This window comes from Lineus longissimus, chromosome 12, assembly GCF_910592395.1.
Source record: "Lineus longissimus chromosome 12, tnLinLong1.2, whole genome shotgun sequence".
NCBI lineage: Eukaryota > Metazoa > Nemertea > Pilidiophora > Heteronemertea > Lineidae > Lineus > Lineus longissimus.
Window position 1 is genome coordinate 1,368,408 of NC_088319.1, and position 15,684 is coordinate 1,384,091.

The window sequence follows — 15,684 nt, forward strand, 5'->3', positions numbered from 1 at the left end:
CTAGCAGAGCCATCTACAGGACGTCTATGTAACTAAAAGTTCTAATATAGGTCACCGCATCCTGAACATACGGAAACCATGGTCCACATGCCTGCAGGGCCCCCTATTGGCAGGTTTTTAAGCAGGTTCCTCATTATTACGAATCCCGACAGTCTTACCATAAGAAACTACATGTGACCCGTTCTTGCAAAACCAGTCGCATGTCGCACATAAGATGAGCCTAGATGACACCTGGAGATAATAGGAGAAATTGATGTCGTCAGATTTCACAAAAGGCAGGCAATAGTGATATGAACAAACGGTCCGTCTCAACCTGCCAAGCTCAGTGCGACACGAGACTGGTTTTGCTGGAACGGGTCATATATTCCATCCATTATAGAATAACAGGAATATGTAATCGATGTATGGAGCAGATACAAGAAGGGACAACTTCAGCATAAAGTGGTGGTTTTTCATAGGGCTGTGATCTCTCCAAACCGCAAGCTGGAAAGTCTGCCCGATTCTCAGCGAGCTGGGGAATAGCATTCCGCGAAGATGACGTCACTGCAGCTGCTGCCCTCTATTTCCCCATCGCTGCATCACAGGCAATGTCGGACAAAATGCGGTTTCGTAATGGATTCAGGCTATCTAACTTGGGCAGTTAGATTCAATCTGGCACATGTCCGAGTGTTGGAAATACTACATAATTGTTCTGAATATTTCTCTCTCTGACTCTATGGTATCATTCATGCTAAAAACAATGCAGGGTCAAAGATAATTTACTTCGGAATAAGCTCAAAATATGCGTAGAAATAAGTGTCGATGTCCGCCTGTCACGTGACTAAAACGTCATCAATATCTTATGCAAATGATCTTGTGAGCTATAAATAGTAACTTCGCGGCATGCTATAGATTCATTTGGGTGATGATGACATGCCTTTTCACCACATTCAAATCATCTTGAAAAAGAAAAGAACGATGTAAAAAATATGTTCATTTATTGTCATACCAATATATTGGCATATAAAATTATATAAACACATGCAACTAATTTTTGTAACTGAGGAATGTCTTGAGATATTGCCTGGATGACAACTATAAGACAGTAAGATTTGCTGCAGAGATTGTGGTTTTTGGATGCAATACAAAAATACTTTTTCGGCAAACCATTTGCCTTTTGGGCCTACTTTTTCATACCTCCGACTTATTGTGCATTCCAAATCTCAACTAGGCACCTGTTCTGATGACCAATGCTGTTGTATGTCATATTTCGGCAGTATGATGACGTCTTTCTTAGAGTGAGGAGATCACTGAGGAGATTGCAGCAGTTTTTGAATTTCCATCTGCAGCAGCACCTGTTATAAACAGGGCCTAATGGCCATTATAAGTAGGCCTACCTGCCAGGCAATATCTCGAGGCACACCACCTTTTAACAGAAACATATAATCCAAGAAAATATAAATGCTGTTTCATGCAAGACTTCCAAGATATTCACTTCTATCTCCAATGGTCATGCTTAGGACAGGAATGTGATATATCATAGATCATATAAATGTGGTTTCATGCAAGACTTACAAGTTATATTCACTTCTATCTCCAATGGTCATGCTTCGGACAGGAATGTGTTATATCATAGATCATATAAATGTGGTTTCATGCAAGACTTACAAGTTATATTCACTTCTATCTCCAATGGTCATGCTTAGGACAGGAATGTGTTATATCATAGATAATATAAATGTGGTCACATGCGAGACTTGCAAGATATTCAGATCTATCTCTCAAGACTACACTGCTTTGAACAGGACTGTGCAATATCACGGAACATAAATGCTAAACTTAGGGGACGGTCCACAGCCCACCACCTATTTTCTGACTCCCTCCCTCTGCACTCTGGCACATTCATCTTGTCTAAATTATAGTAACCATGGTAACTCAATAAGAAAACCATCAGTAACATCACCTTATCCGATGTTTTACTCAGGTGTGACAGCTTAAAAACGTATATGACCTCACACATTTATGACAATACACAATCGTTTTCCTGAGGAAAAAAGATTTTGAGGAAATTTTTTAATTTTCCCTATTATTTTTCAGAAGTGACAAGTACCTACTTGAGGAACATACAATGTCTTCAACCCTTGCAAACCCAGATGAGCTCATTTTCCTTTGAGGTAGATAAGGTGGGCTGCCAAGGCCCTCATCACATGCAAAGTTAACAACACACAACTTGAGTACAACTTGAGCAATCATCTACTTTTTCTCCTTCTTCTCCTTAATCTTCGTCAGTTTCTTCTTTAACTTCTCAACATCATCTTCATCCTTCCTCGTCCTCCGTCTTGGCTGTGGCCTTGACCCTAATGAACGACCTTGACCTCCAAACTCCTTCTTGAACTTCTGCAGCATCTCTTCCTGTTTCTCTGCTGCATGTTCCTTTCTTGTCCACAGTAAGATGTTGAATCCTGAACAAAGAAAATAAATGGACCAATCAGCTGACTTCAAAGACAATGGACCAATCAACTGACTTCAAAGACAAAATGGACCAATCAACTGACTTCAAAGACAAAATGGACCAATCAACTGACTTCAAAGACAAAATGGACCAATCAACTGACTTCAAAGACAAAATCGACCAATCAACTGACTTCAAAGACAAAATCGACCAATTTCTTTCAAACAGTTGACTCAAATTCGGGCATAAAGAAGAGTTTTTCCCTGAGTGAGTAAGCGTTATGGTATAAAGTGAACTCACCCATACCAACTGCAAGACGATCCCCCAAAATATTAAACTTATGGAGCTGCAACAAAAAATAAATGATTATAGAATCCTTCCCATAACTGTAGCATGGACCGCGGGATCAAGTAAATTACCATGTAGATTGAAATGAATACATTCACAGGACTTGAACAGTATGACAATGGCAATTACCTACAAAGCTACAAATTGAAAATTGCGGCTTCAGACATACGTCATGTCACAGGCCCAGCAGGGCCACTCTCTAATAAATGTGTGGTGCATCCTGGTGGCCCAAGTTCTCGTAAGACCCCTGAAGAGGGCAAAACAATCCAAAAACCCATTCTGGTCAGCATATCTTTCCTCCCCTTCCCCTACGTCTGGCATATTTCAAATACACAACTTCTTACACACGAATTCATGTACCTCCCGCAACTGAATTCGGGGAAATAACAAGATTGGATTTTGGTATCGGAGTACTGGAGAGCCAAAAATATGAGGGGCTGTGGCGCGGATCCTTCAAAACATGCCCCTAGGCATTGCACGGCCGGGCTGAAAGATGGGGGTCAATTTGTCATATACGAGTCACGCTTTGTCGACCAAAAGACCGACCTCTGTTCAAAATTTGTTGGTGCAAGGTTGGCAAACATGATATACTTTTCTTGGTAGACTCACAAATATGGGTAATTCATGTGCGAGAAAGTATAAAGGAGAACATTATAGCAGGCAGCATGAAGGCCAGATCATATTTCAGCGACAGTCGCACTGGAGAAAAAAGACGCTATACAAAAGGATCCCATTCCAAATTCGAAACAGGATCCAACCTCTGTAGGGGGCCCTAAATATGGGACTCTTAACCCTTTAACACCTCGAGGTGCCCGATGACCCCCGCCGCCGATCCCCCTGGAGGCGCCCTATGACGCCCGCGCACCCATATTCAAATTTCGCGCGCTTAGCTACCGATCTCCTTCAGAGCGCCGCCTAATTATTAATCTATGAAACTAAAGCTTTCAGATGCCCGGATGAACAATGGTTACTGCTGTAGAAGTTTTTGAGATATTTGACGATTAAGTTTTTGTTTCTTTTCGAGCCAGTAAATGCAGGTCAAACATTTGAATTGCTGAAATGGATCGTTTGTTTGATTCCGATTTGGATGTACCCTATCTAATAGGAAATTTCATCTTCTTTCAAATAAATGGGACTTGTAATACATTATTTCATTTTGTGCAAAACTGGACACACCCGCAAAAAATATGATTTCCAGGTAAAATTACGTCGGGGCCTAGGGGAATAAGCACTTGCGCTGGCAGTGGCTCTAAGTGTTACAGGGTTAATATGGATCACAATTGACAGAAAATACATGGCTGCTCACTGATTTTATTCCAACAGCTGCAGGATCGTACAACTCAACGACCTTCTTCCCAGTATCAGCCCGGAAGACGTCTGTGCTTCTCAGTTCACAGGGGGCATAACCTGGGAACTTGGGGTCAGGGTATCTGCCAACAACTATCAGGTCTTGATGAGGATGCCAGTTGGCCTATGGAAGAAAGATGAAACATTTTTATTGTGTAGACAGAAATACAACTACAGTTGAACCTCCCTTAGCGGACACCTCTCTATTAAGGACACTAGTTTTGGTCCCAAATTGGTTGTTTCCATTCAATTTGACCTATGTTATCAGGACACCTCTTTATTAAATAAGGACAGCACTTGTCGGTCCCGAGGGTGTCCTTAATAGAGAGGTTCTACTGTACTATAAATACCAAAATTCAGCAATTTACATGGCTGATAACTTCACTACGGCATTGTGTATGACCATATTTCTATATTCCAGACTAGCAAGTACAGTGGAACCTCCCTTAGCGGACACCTCTCTATTAAGAACAACCTCTCTATTAAGGACACTAGTTTTGGTCCCAAAGTGGTCATTTCCATTCAATTATACCTCTCTTATCAGGACACCTCCATATTAAGGACAGCACTTGTCAGTCCCGAGGGTGTCCCTAATAGAGAGGTTCCACTGTAAATAAGAACGGGGTACCTCGTACAACTCCTCACCTTGATTGGTGTCATGTGCTGGAAGAAGCGATGAGGATGAAGTATCATAGTTTCCAGCTGCCAAAAGGGAGCTCGGTAAACCCGCAGCTCGTTGCGCTGGTCGGTGGTCAGCAGACGACAGCCATCACTTGGACTGAAATAAGCTGCAATGAAACTGAAATTAAGTTAAAGGAACAATATAGGCAGCAGCTAGGCAGGCAAGATAAAGTTACACAAAGTCGCCAATAGGGGTCTCTCATATATGTCAGTATGTCGAAATGATTCACGCTTGTACGAGGAATATATTTAGTGCTGAATCTGACATGACCCAGTGCCCTTACTTTATATAATATTGGTGACCTGGAGATAGGGATGGCCAAATTAGCCCCTCTGCTCCTGCCTATAGTCCCCCTTTAAAGGGAATATGCCTGCTCAATACAATACCCTTTTCCTGTGTTTCAGTCGGTATCAAGGCAAGCATGATTGAAACGGCCCGAAATTGCAACACGAGTCATTTTTATGGAATTCCAAAACATGCGAGTTTCTGAATAGCATGCTACCTTACCACAAGTTCAGCAAGCTGAATCCAGCTCACTGCATTTTCACCAGTACAACAGGAAATAAGAATGTACATTTTCCTCCATGGTGAAAACATTAGGAAGGCAGGTTAATGCAGGTTACAACTTTTGAAACTTTATCTCACCAGAGTTTACCGGTTTCTCATGTTTCAGTGTCTCCAAGCAATCCTTCTTGTCTCGTAACTTGCGTACATCCCATAATTTAACGGTGGAGTCGGTCGACGCCGTACAGAGCAGCCAATCTTCCCGAGGATGGAATTCAGCATGTGTGATCTTGTTTTTGTGAAGCCTCGAAGCCACGATCTCAAGATAAGAAAATTTACATTCAACCGCTGCGCAAACCATGACTCTCAGTAACTGCGGCCTGCGACGACAACATGACAATTGATTTCAATTTCACCCATCGATGGCCGCATTCCAGCCACCACAATCATTGAGCTGTCGTCAAGGTTTGGTTGCAGGTCGCGACAACAAAATCGCCAGTCCGCATGGTACTCCAAGATTCATGTTAATTGTATTTCTTGTGACACAGATTAATAGAAAGAAGGAAATTTGAAATCTAAACACAAATATTGAAATAAAATTATCAACTTCACTTTTGAGTATTATTACCACTATTTCACTGGTACTCAAGTGTATAAATCTATTCAACAATCACGTCAAATGCAAAAGTAAATTTAGTCCTCCAAAAAAATAGCCCTTACCTATTAATAAATGATGGATTAAGCACATGACTATGAAGACCAAAGACTAGCTTGCTTGTAATGGCAGTTCATTTACCTCATTCCCATTTGGTGTTATTAATTTCAACGTCCCGACATTGTCTCCGGTCACAACCATCCTTCTACTTGGATTTATGTCCACACAACAATACCAGAAGCTGAAATATAAAGATATGAAGATATGAGATCAGAGACCAGGGTTTCAGTTAAAGGGAACATGGCATGAAATGCTAAAAGAAATGGGTGGTCTTGAACAGCCCAGTAAAAACCTAAGGCGGGAATTTAGTATCTATCATGATGTTCACGTCAATAGAGGATTTCAATTACAGTATTTTGAGTCACAAAAGTTTCAAGGAACTCTTTGACCTCGAATTCTAAAAGGAGTAGGCCTACTTAGTGTACAACATATTGTTTCGAGAACAAACCTCTCGTTTGGTTCACCAGCATCCTCCAAAAGGCCAGTAGTTGTTCAGGCGTCTCTCCCTACCTTGGCAGCTTACCACCTTACCTTGGAAGCAGCCAACCTTCCTTGCTTTAGAATTTCGTGAAGGAGTTTTATAGGGCAACTCCACAATGCAGGCCAGCCTGCCTCATGTTCTACACTGGCAGAACCTATTGAATATCAAGGGTAGCAGTAGCACCCTACCTTGAAAAACCCCCATGGAGAACACTGCTCACTATTGCCATATCAGCCTTTTTACACAATGTCAATGTCTGGACGATTTGTTAAGACATGAGGGAATGATATTGGGAAGCAGGATATCCAGAGGGAAGCTATGAAGGGCACGAGTCTTGCCAGGCCTTTGCAATTGCGTGTACACTTATTTCAGACTTTCCCGCCCAACAACTTACTCCCAAGTCATTGTATCGAGAAGAACCTCATCCTGCCGTCCCTGTAAATCGCGCACACTGACTTTTCCATCGAGTGTTGACGTGAGAAGTTTGTTCATCTCATGTGGGTGAAATTTCATTCCTGAAACATTCCCCCCTGGACCACGCTGAAAATTTCAAAAAAATACTTTTCTATGAGACTTTTAAAGACTGTCCACTTACTCATGACAATTAAAGGTGTCGCTTAAAACCATCGCTTTCTTTCGGGTTACATCATGGAGTTTGACAGTGCCATCTATTGAGGATGTAAGAATCCGATTCGCATTGTTCGGCCAGAATTTCATGGCTTGTATCGAGCCTCCTGCTCCTTTCTGCAGAGAAAAGATTACTAAATTAGCAGACGGCAACAGTCTGAAAGTCAAGATGCCTGGTGATGTGACAAAAGTGTCCCATCTTGTTGATTTCCGAGTTCTGCTGACCTGTTGTCTAGTACTGTTGGTAAGCATTGTGTCAAGAGAGATATTTCAGGAATCTAAAAAACTGACGGACTACTGGCAGCCACTACACTTCAACCAAGAGCCAATGGCAGAAACGGACAAGTTGTCAAGCTGAATTAGAGGTGAACTGGAAGTCATGAAGTCTAGTTGAAGCAAATGGGTCAAGGGGGAGGGAGGGGGGTTACAGAATTAACATTTGACTGCTGCATAAGAACTTATAAAGGGCTTTAGTACAAAGCCAAATACAGTGGAACCTCCCTTAGCGGACACCTCTCTATTCAATTTGACCTTTCTAATCAGGACACCTCTCTATTAACGACAGCACTTGTCAGTCCCGAGGGTGTCCTTAATAGAGAGGTTCTACTATGCTTAAAATGGCATGGAGCCTTGGAGGAAAAAACCTTTGGGCTACTTACTCCCTGGATGAGCATCTCATTGTCAATTTGGTCCGTGTCCCAAATGATGATGTCACCACCTTTTGACCCAGCCGCAAGGATGTTTGGTTGTTTAGGATGCCATGCCATGGATGTGACACGACGATCAAAGGGGCTGGCCGTTCGGTAGAGTTGAAGGTTGGAGACGAGGTTGACGAGAGGCTGTGACGTGTCCTGAAAAGGAGGCAACAGAGATTGCTAGAGCTCGATGTTCTTGATGTCAAAATTCATTGGGTACAACCTCCCTAGAAAGGACACCCGCACGACTGAGAAGTACTGTCCTTAATAAAGAGATGTCCTGATAAGAGATGTTATTGAATGGCAGCAACCAATTACACACCAAAACTAATGCCCTTATACCATAGTGGGTGTTCTTATTAGAGAGGTATCTGCTAAGGGAGGTTCCACTGATTCAACTCACTTGTTCAAGGGTGTCAGTTTGGTTCCAGGCAATAACCTTGATTCCTGGCCTCATCAAGTTTTTTCAACTCCAATGTATTAAGTAAAACAAACTCACCTGTGAACAGACAGCAGGACAAGCCTTCATCTGTCTCTGGCAGAGAAACTCCATGATGTTTCTTCCACAGCCAAACTTACCAGACAACCCAGCAATCGGAGGGGGGCATTTCCGAGGGAGAAAGTTAAACAATTTGTCCATTTCCTTTTCAACTGCTTTGTACCTTTCGCTCAGAATCACTGCACTGTTGTTGTTTTCACGGCACTTATTACACCCGTCTTCAGAAATTGATGATTTTTTAGCGGAATCTTTCAAACTTGCAAGCCGTGATTTCTTTGTAGGCCGCTTCTTGGTATTACCGACTCTTGGCTTCATGAGGTTGGGTTCAAATTCTTCTTCGGACACGGTTTCATCTAATGATTCTGGTCTAGGGCGTTTATTCTTCAGTGCTGCAGAACGCTTTGGTTGGACACGCGATGGCATTTTGTAATTTTTGTCTCTGCAAGTACACGAGAAGTAAACTTTGAAATACGGCACAATATAAAAATGTTCTTGCTGGTGCAGATGACCTCACATAGCGTAAAGACTCCTCAGCCTACCCCAGGACAACTACACATTATAAGGCCCATATTTTAAGGCTTTATTATAGCTAGCAAACGCACATGTTGGTCTAAAAATAGGGCCAAATAATAGGCCAGACAATAGACCAGGTGACGGAACAAAGCCAAAACAAACTTGGTCTCTTTTAAATTAATTTAAAGGACCTCCACAATACCATTTTATGGCGGGAATTATTGACAATTTCGAACTAAGTTTGTTTTGGCCCTGGCCAGTCATGCGTTTCACCTTGAAGAAAGGATCGCCGTGTCTCTAGGCATTGCCAGAGTCGGCTTAGGCCTTCTGACGTGTTCTGAGTGTACGCATTGGATTTGTTTTGGCGCCGATTCGTCTTCTTTGAAAAGGCCTATTGAGGGGGGGGGGGGGGTGAGGCCGAGGGGTTAGTATATATAAGATTACGGGGCAACTCGGCCTACCAACTCGGCCCGGGTTATAAATCGTTGGTTTATTGGCATAAGTTTTCCTTATATTGTTTTTTTTTGTTGCAATATATATAGGCCTACTATTTATTCATTCCTGGTGGAAATTTGAAGAGAATTCATCAAGATTTGGAGGAGAAATCCATGAAATCACAGTCTTGAATGTGCATTTGGAGTGCTACCGCGACTTTTCCACACTCGTCGCCGTTATTTTAGGGATTTCTCCTTCAAATCCCAATGAATTTTCTTCAAATTTCCAACAGGAATGAACACACAGTAATAGGCCTACAAACACAAAAAAAACAAAAAAATATAAGAAAAACTTATGCCAATAAACCAATGATTTATAACCCAGGCCGAGTTGGTAGGCCGAGTTCAGTTGGTCATACACCATGACCCTACAATACATGCAATATATCAAATACTGTTAATCTTCAATTCATACGCCTACATTGGCTATAAAGTAAAAGTTAAGTAACAAACACTGAAAATTTCCTGCATGCACTTCACGCGTGATACACCATGACACTGACACTGTGACTATTATAGGCCTACAGGCACGAGAGTGCCGAGACCATGGAGGTATAAATAAGACATGCCAAGACATAGAGCCTGAAACCAACTTTTTATGCCTGAAATTACAGGTGCTAATGGACAAATGGAAAAGGTCACACGACACATGACAGATCTATTCTAAGATGCCAAATCTCAATCTGACAGATCAGGCATGTCAGGAGATATAGTTGCATGAAGTGCATGCATTGCCATTGTGTTGCAAAGAAAGAGCACGTTGGCCTCGGCCTAATACTAGAGATACCAAAATACCAGTAGGCCTGTGCCAGCAATGTTCCTGAATATTGCAGTTTTTTATATTGACATACAAATCTAATCATACATGTTCAAAGAAAAAAGAAACGCCGCTCTGATCCGGGAGAAAACAACTATTTTATTTACAAGTTGACTGTCACACAGTGACACACGTGTGCTCCGCCGATGGTGTTTAGATCTCGTCATGTCTCATTAGGCAGTTTTTTTGTATTCATGCGCGACCAAGCCCTAACCGTAGTTTCTAAAAAATCAATGATTTCTTGGTCCTCACAGTATGCCAGTGTTGATTTAGTAGTTGTTTTGGCAAAGACAATGTTTTTTTGGAGTTTATGAAACCAAGAGCGCTACTCAATAGGCGGCTAACAAGAAACTACGCAATTTACTGTTGTTGCCGACGTATGTGTACACTGAACTTCGAATGTGCGTCGGCCCGGTGTTGAAATGCAGTCCAGTGCCGGGCGATACTAAATCACGACCAATCATGACCAATCATGACCAACACTTCAAAAACAGGGTATATGTGGTTTAAAACCATTTAAGTGGTAATGGATATCTGATATTATGCTTCTGAAGAAATACCATGAGTTTCAGTCATTTTTGTGGGGTCAGGTTCTTGAGTTATTTTGAATGCAAGGCATTTTCAAGGTCGCAGAGCCAGAGGTCAAATTGCGTAAATTGGCCGTTTGAGGTAACTGTGGTACGTTTCTTAACCGCTGACGCTATGAACTTGACATTAAGTACACATTACTCCCAAAATTAAGTACACATTACCCCCTAAATCTGACACCGAATTTCGGTCCGATCCGATTATCGACTTGGTCACCAGGGGGCAAAAATAAAAAAGGTACAAAGTGCAATATCACGCTTATTAGTGACTTTTTTTCAATGATATTTCGTTTTCGATGATATTTTTGTGGAAGGTACGCCAAGCAACGATTCATCACATGTCATACCGACTTTGGTATAACCTAAACATGTAGCATGTTTCTTAACCAGGATGAATTCCTAACCACCAAGTATCTATACGGTGAGCACAATGGCCCTTGGCCATTTTATTTAGAGGAAATCTTTCAGAACTTGGGTACCTGTACACCATGCCACATCCTGACGGAACCATGTGGTTTAAAATTATACTCCGCCTGAGGTAGGAGTATAGCGAAAACCTGAGTTCGGGATGAAAGGTATAACCCCATTCACTTTCCGCCTGCAACTCTTGCTATTCACATTCCAATACTGTATTTTCATGGCTATGTTCAAAATTACAGAAAGTTTATTTTGTACACTAAAGTTTATGAATATATTTAGTGCCAAATCAAACATGACCCAGTGCCCTTACTCTGCATATTAGGCACCTTAATTGACCCCCTCACGCCTTCTTTTCAGGTCTGCTCGATTATCTTTTCAACCTGTTTCATTGTTGATATCGTCAGGAACACATTATCCTTCAGCACTATAACTGCACCACCCATCACTTTACTCTCCTTCCCTCCCACCCACTAACATTTTATTCACCATGCATTAATCCCAGCCCACCCACCCCATCCTGGTATATTAAAGAATATAATCCTGATCGTATCGTATGATGAAATAGTTGTTTATCAAAAGTGAGAGACATTAAAGAAACGACATAACACATCAAAATTGCTCTTCATCAGAAAACTCTTGGTGAAAATGTCTTCACTGCAATATATTTAAGGCATTTCAATAGCGAAATTCCTCAGACATAAATGCTACTATATATACTAGTATTTATTAAAGCATTTTGCCTTTCTCTGATAAGCTAACAATCATTTGGTTTAAAATACGAGTGCACCCTATTAGGCACCTTAATTGACCCCCTCACGCCTTCTTTTCAGGTCTGCTCGGATCATGACTCGTACACACTCGTACACACTAATCATCTTTTCAACTGTTTCATTGTTGATATTGTCAGGAATATATCCTATATCCTTCAGCACTATAACTGCACCAACCATCACTTTACTCTCCTTCCCTCCCATGCACTAAAATTGCATTCACCATGCATTAATCCCAGCCCACCCCATCCTGGCACATTAAAGAATATAATCCTGATCGTATCGTTTGATGAAATAGTTGTTTATCAAAAATAAAGACTTTAAAGAAACGACATAACACATCAAAATTTCTCTTCATCAGAAAACTTGTGGTGAAAACGTCTTCACTGCAATAAGGCATTTCAATCGCGAAATTCCTCAATCATAAATGCTACTAGTATTTATTATAGCATTTTGCCTTTCTCTGATAAGCTAACAATCATTTGGTTTAAAATACGAGTGCATCTTCCTGTTGGCAAAAGAATTCAGTAGCAACTTCAGCTGAGGAAGAATATTACGTTCGCCACACGATCCACGAGAGGGAAAATGCATGGCAGGGTCTCGATCTTGGAGTTTGCCTGAATATGAAGCAGGCAATCTGCTTTCAGGGTAAGGTTTGAAACTTTAGTGTGCTAACTTTCGAAGCGGTTTTACTTTTGCCCAGCAAAAATATACATTCAGCGAGAGCATTTGTCAGTTGAAATCTGCTTTAAAACATTTAATTGGTCAATGTGCAATTCTGCTTTTCATTTTTTGGCCCCCAACAGGTAGGTCCCCGACTGCAGAGCTAGATTTCTCATCTCATCTGCTTCTTCAACCAAATGATGACCGTCAAACCCAACCAAGGACACAGAGATAACAGCAAGGTAGTATTCTCGATCCAGCTTCGAGGGAGGGTAAGGTAAGGTAAGGTTAGATGTTAGTTTGTAAAGAGAAAAAGATGCACTGCTTTAACTTGGCATGCATATTCACCATCTGGCTACAAGTAGGTCATTGTTATAATTTGTATGTTATTGTATGCTATTAGTATCTTTTTAGGCAGCTTCTTCAATCGAAGGATGGATGACCAGGGTTGCCAGCCTAGAACAGAAATGAGAAGGTAGGAGTCTCGATCCCAGACAATTGCTTGAGGTCAGGAAAATATAGTATCAAGGCAGGGTAAGCTTAGGATATAAATGTTACTTTGTAAATTGAAAAAGATGCATCGCTTTAACATAGCATGCACAGTTCACTTTTTTGCAGATTTTAAATATTTTAATCTGGCTACCAGTAGATCATTGTGACAATTTGTATGTGATTGTATGCTATTTGTATCTTTCTAGGCAGCTTCTTCAATCGAAGGATGGATGACCAGGGTAGCCAGCCTAGAGCAGAAATGAGAAGGTATGAGTCTCGATCTCAGACAATGCTTGAGGTCAGGAAAATGGCTCAGGCAGTCTAGTATCGAGGTAAGATATGCTTAGGATATAGATGTTAGTTTGTAAAGTGAAAAAGATGCATCGCTTTAACATAGCATGCACAGTTCACTTTTTTGCAGATTTTTAATATAAATATGGCTACCAGTAGATCATTGTGACAATTTGTATGTTATTGTATGCTATGTGTATGTTTTTAGCCTGCTTCTTCAATCGAAGGATGGATGACCAGGATAGGATTGCCACCAAGAACTAAAAACAAGAAAGTAGGAGTCTCAATCCCAGACAATTGCTTGAGGTCAGGAAAATATAGTATCAAGGCAGGGTAAGCTTAGGATATAAATGTTAGTTTGTATAGTGAAAAAGATGCATCGCTTTAACATAGCATGCACAGTTAACTTTTTTTGCAGATTTTAAACATTAATCTGGCTACCAGTAGATCATTGTGACAATTTGTGTGTTATTGTATGTGATTGTAAGCTATTTGTATCTTTTTAGGCAACTTCTCCAATCGAAGGATGGATTACCAGGATTGTCACCAAGAACTAAAAAAATGAAGGTACGAGTCTCGATCCCAAACAATGCTTGAGGTCAGGAAAATGCTCAGGCAGTCTAGTTTCGAGGTAAGGTAAGCTTAGGATATAAATGTTAGTTTGTAAAGTGAAAAAAATGCAATGCTTTAACATAGAAAGCACAGTTCACTTTTTGGCAGATTTTTAACAAGTTTTAAGCAAGATATCTTTCTAGGATCGGAGATTTTTCAGTAAGTTTTAAGACATCTTGCAAGTGAGTGATTGAAATGCCTCATTCTGATTCCATAAATTATTTTAAAGGTTCAACTGGTCTTCTAGGTGAGAGGTTGCAAGTCTCGGCATTTTCGCTGCCTAATTGTACGTGCCGGTCACCGATCGTTGCAACCGCGTGCAACGTTGCTTAACTTCCACTCTGTGGCCAACGCGCCAACCACTGGGCCATGAAGGAATTCCCTCATGACCGTCTTACATGAAAGACCGGAAAACGGTAATAAAACCTGCAATGATGATGATGATGATGATGATGAGGAGGAGGACTGGATCGATTTAATGATTGGATGAAAAAGGTCGTGGACGGAACATCATTTTTGAGCTTGCGTCCCCGGCTCAATCGAGGAAATAACCACTTTGTTTGGCAAAAGTCATTTCTAAAGAACACATCACAGTCCTCCCTAGCAGATATAAAACATAGCGCCACGCTATGAATCCGTAGGACATTTGAGTTTGGGAAGGTCCATGAATCATGATAATTTTTTCTAGGTAGGCCTACAAATTTTTGTCCAAGCTTTTCCTAACGAAAAAGAGCTCATGTAGACCTCTGCAGAGACCATGTCACAACCAATCTGATGGCAATAGCTGTCACAATGTCCCAGGTCTGAATAGTAGTTACCAGCCGGCTTCACTCGTCCTAGACCCTGTCACAACCAATCTGATAACAGCAGCTGTCACAATTCTGATTTCACCATGCTTATGTTGATTTCAGATTTTACTACGGTCAATCTCAAACATCTTTTTCGTCAGGGTAGCTAGGCCTTTTTACCTGCGGTATAGAAGAGACAGCAAGGTTGTCCCTGTCTTCACAACCATGGTGAGATGATAGCTCAGTCTAAGGCAGTGGGCCCTGGTGTGCATGTCTTCTAGAGCACAGTGAGATGTCAGGTCAGTCAAAGGCACCATGCCCAGATAACTTTCTAATTAAGCTTAGAGTAACCAGCCTATTTGAAGTGGGAGTTACTTTAAAAACGTCATTTCTTCAGAACACAGTCATCCCTAGCACATATACAACATAGCGCCACGGTATATAAATCCGTAGTACATCATTGAATTTATAAAGGTTTGAACCAGGATAAACATGCGCTGCACCTCATTGGTCAAGAGCTACCTACCTGTCCGCCAATCACCTGGCTTATTCTCAGGAAAAGGAAGTAACCTGGAAAAACCGTTGGACTTCAATGGCATCAAGACGTTAAGAAAAAACCAATGGAACCTTTAAAATGTTAGCCAATACAATGGGGTATATAATCCGTGGTATCAGATATCCATTACCGGTGTAATGTTTTGGAGTGTTTCTATTTTTGAGTGTTTCCCCTCATTGTTTGGGAACGCTAAAAGATAGATTGACAAGTTTTTCTGTGTTTCCCCCTATTGAAAAGTCATGGTCTCTCTAGCTGCCTATTGTTTGGAAACACTGACACATGGGAAACAACCACAGATGTTACACCGGTTACTCTAGATTCGGATTTCTAACATCACTGGGTGCGAACCTAT

At 41.3% G+C, this 15,684-nt stretch overlaps 1 protein-coding gene across 8 annotated transcripts in view; it reads right to left on the bottom strand.

Annotated features, from left to right (window-relative positions):
- Positions 1–956: 956 nt before the first annotated feature.
- LOC135496980 (DNA damage-binding protein 2-like) overlaps positions 957–15,684 on the bottom strand; it is a 46,155-nt gene continuing 31,427 nt past the window's right edge. For 3 of the 8 annotated variants that reach the window (XM_064786591.1, XM_064786589.1, XM_064786588.1), the window contains exons 2-10: positions 8,330–8,768; positions 7,795–7,986; positions 7,104–7,252; positions 6,109–6,208; positions 5,454–5,631; positions 4,772–4,914; positions 4,086–4,250; positions 2,732–2,777; positions 958–2,441 (exon numbers count right to left, since the gene is read on the bottom strand). In XM_064786591.1, coding sequence (XP_064642661.1) covers positions 2,233–2,441; positions 2,732–2,777; positions 4,086–4,250; positions 4,772–4,914; positions 5,454–5,631; positions 6,109–6,208; positions 7,104–7,252; positions 7,795–7,986; positions 8,330–8,752 — 1,605 coding nt within the window. In that variant the 5' untranslated portion in view covers positions 8,753–8,768 and the 3' untranslated portion in view covers positions 958–2,232. Of the gene's footprint in view, positions 2,442–2,731; positions 2,778–4,085; positions 4,251–4,771; positions 4,915–5,453; positions 5,632–6,108; positions 6,209–6,902; positions 7,049–7,103; positions 7,253–7,794; positions 8,769–10,201; positions 10,505–14,956; positions 15,129–15,302; positions 15,324–15,684 lie in introns of those variants that run through there. The other 5 variants (XM_064786586.1, XM_064786590.1, XM_064786585.1 and 2 more) reach the window with 5 other exon arrangements.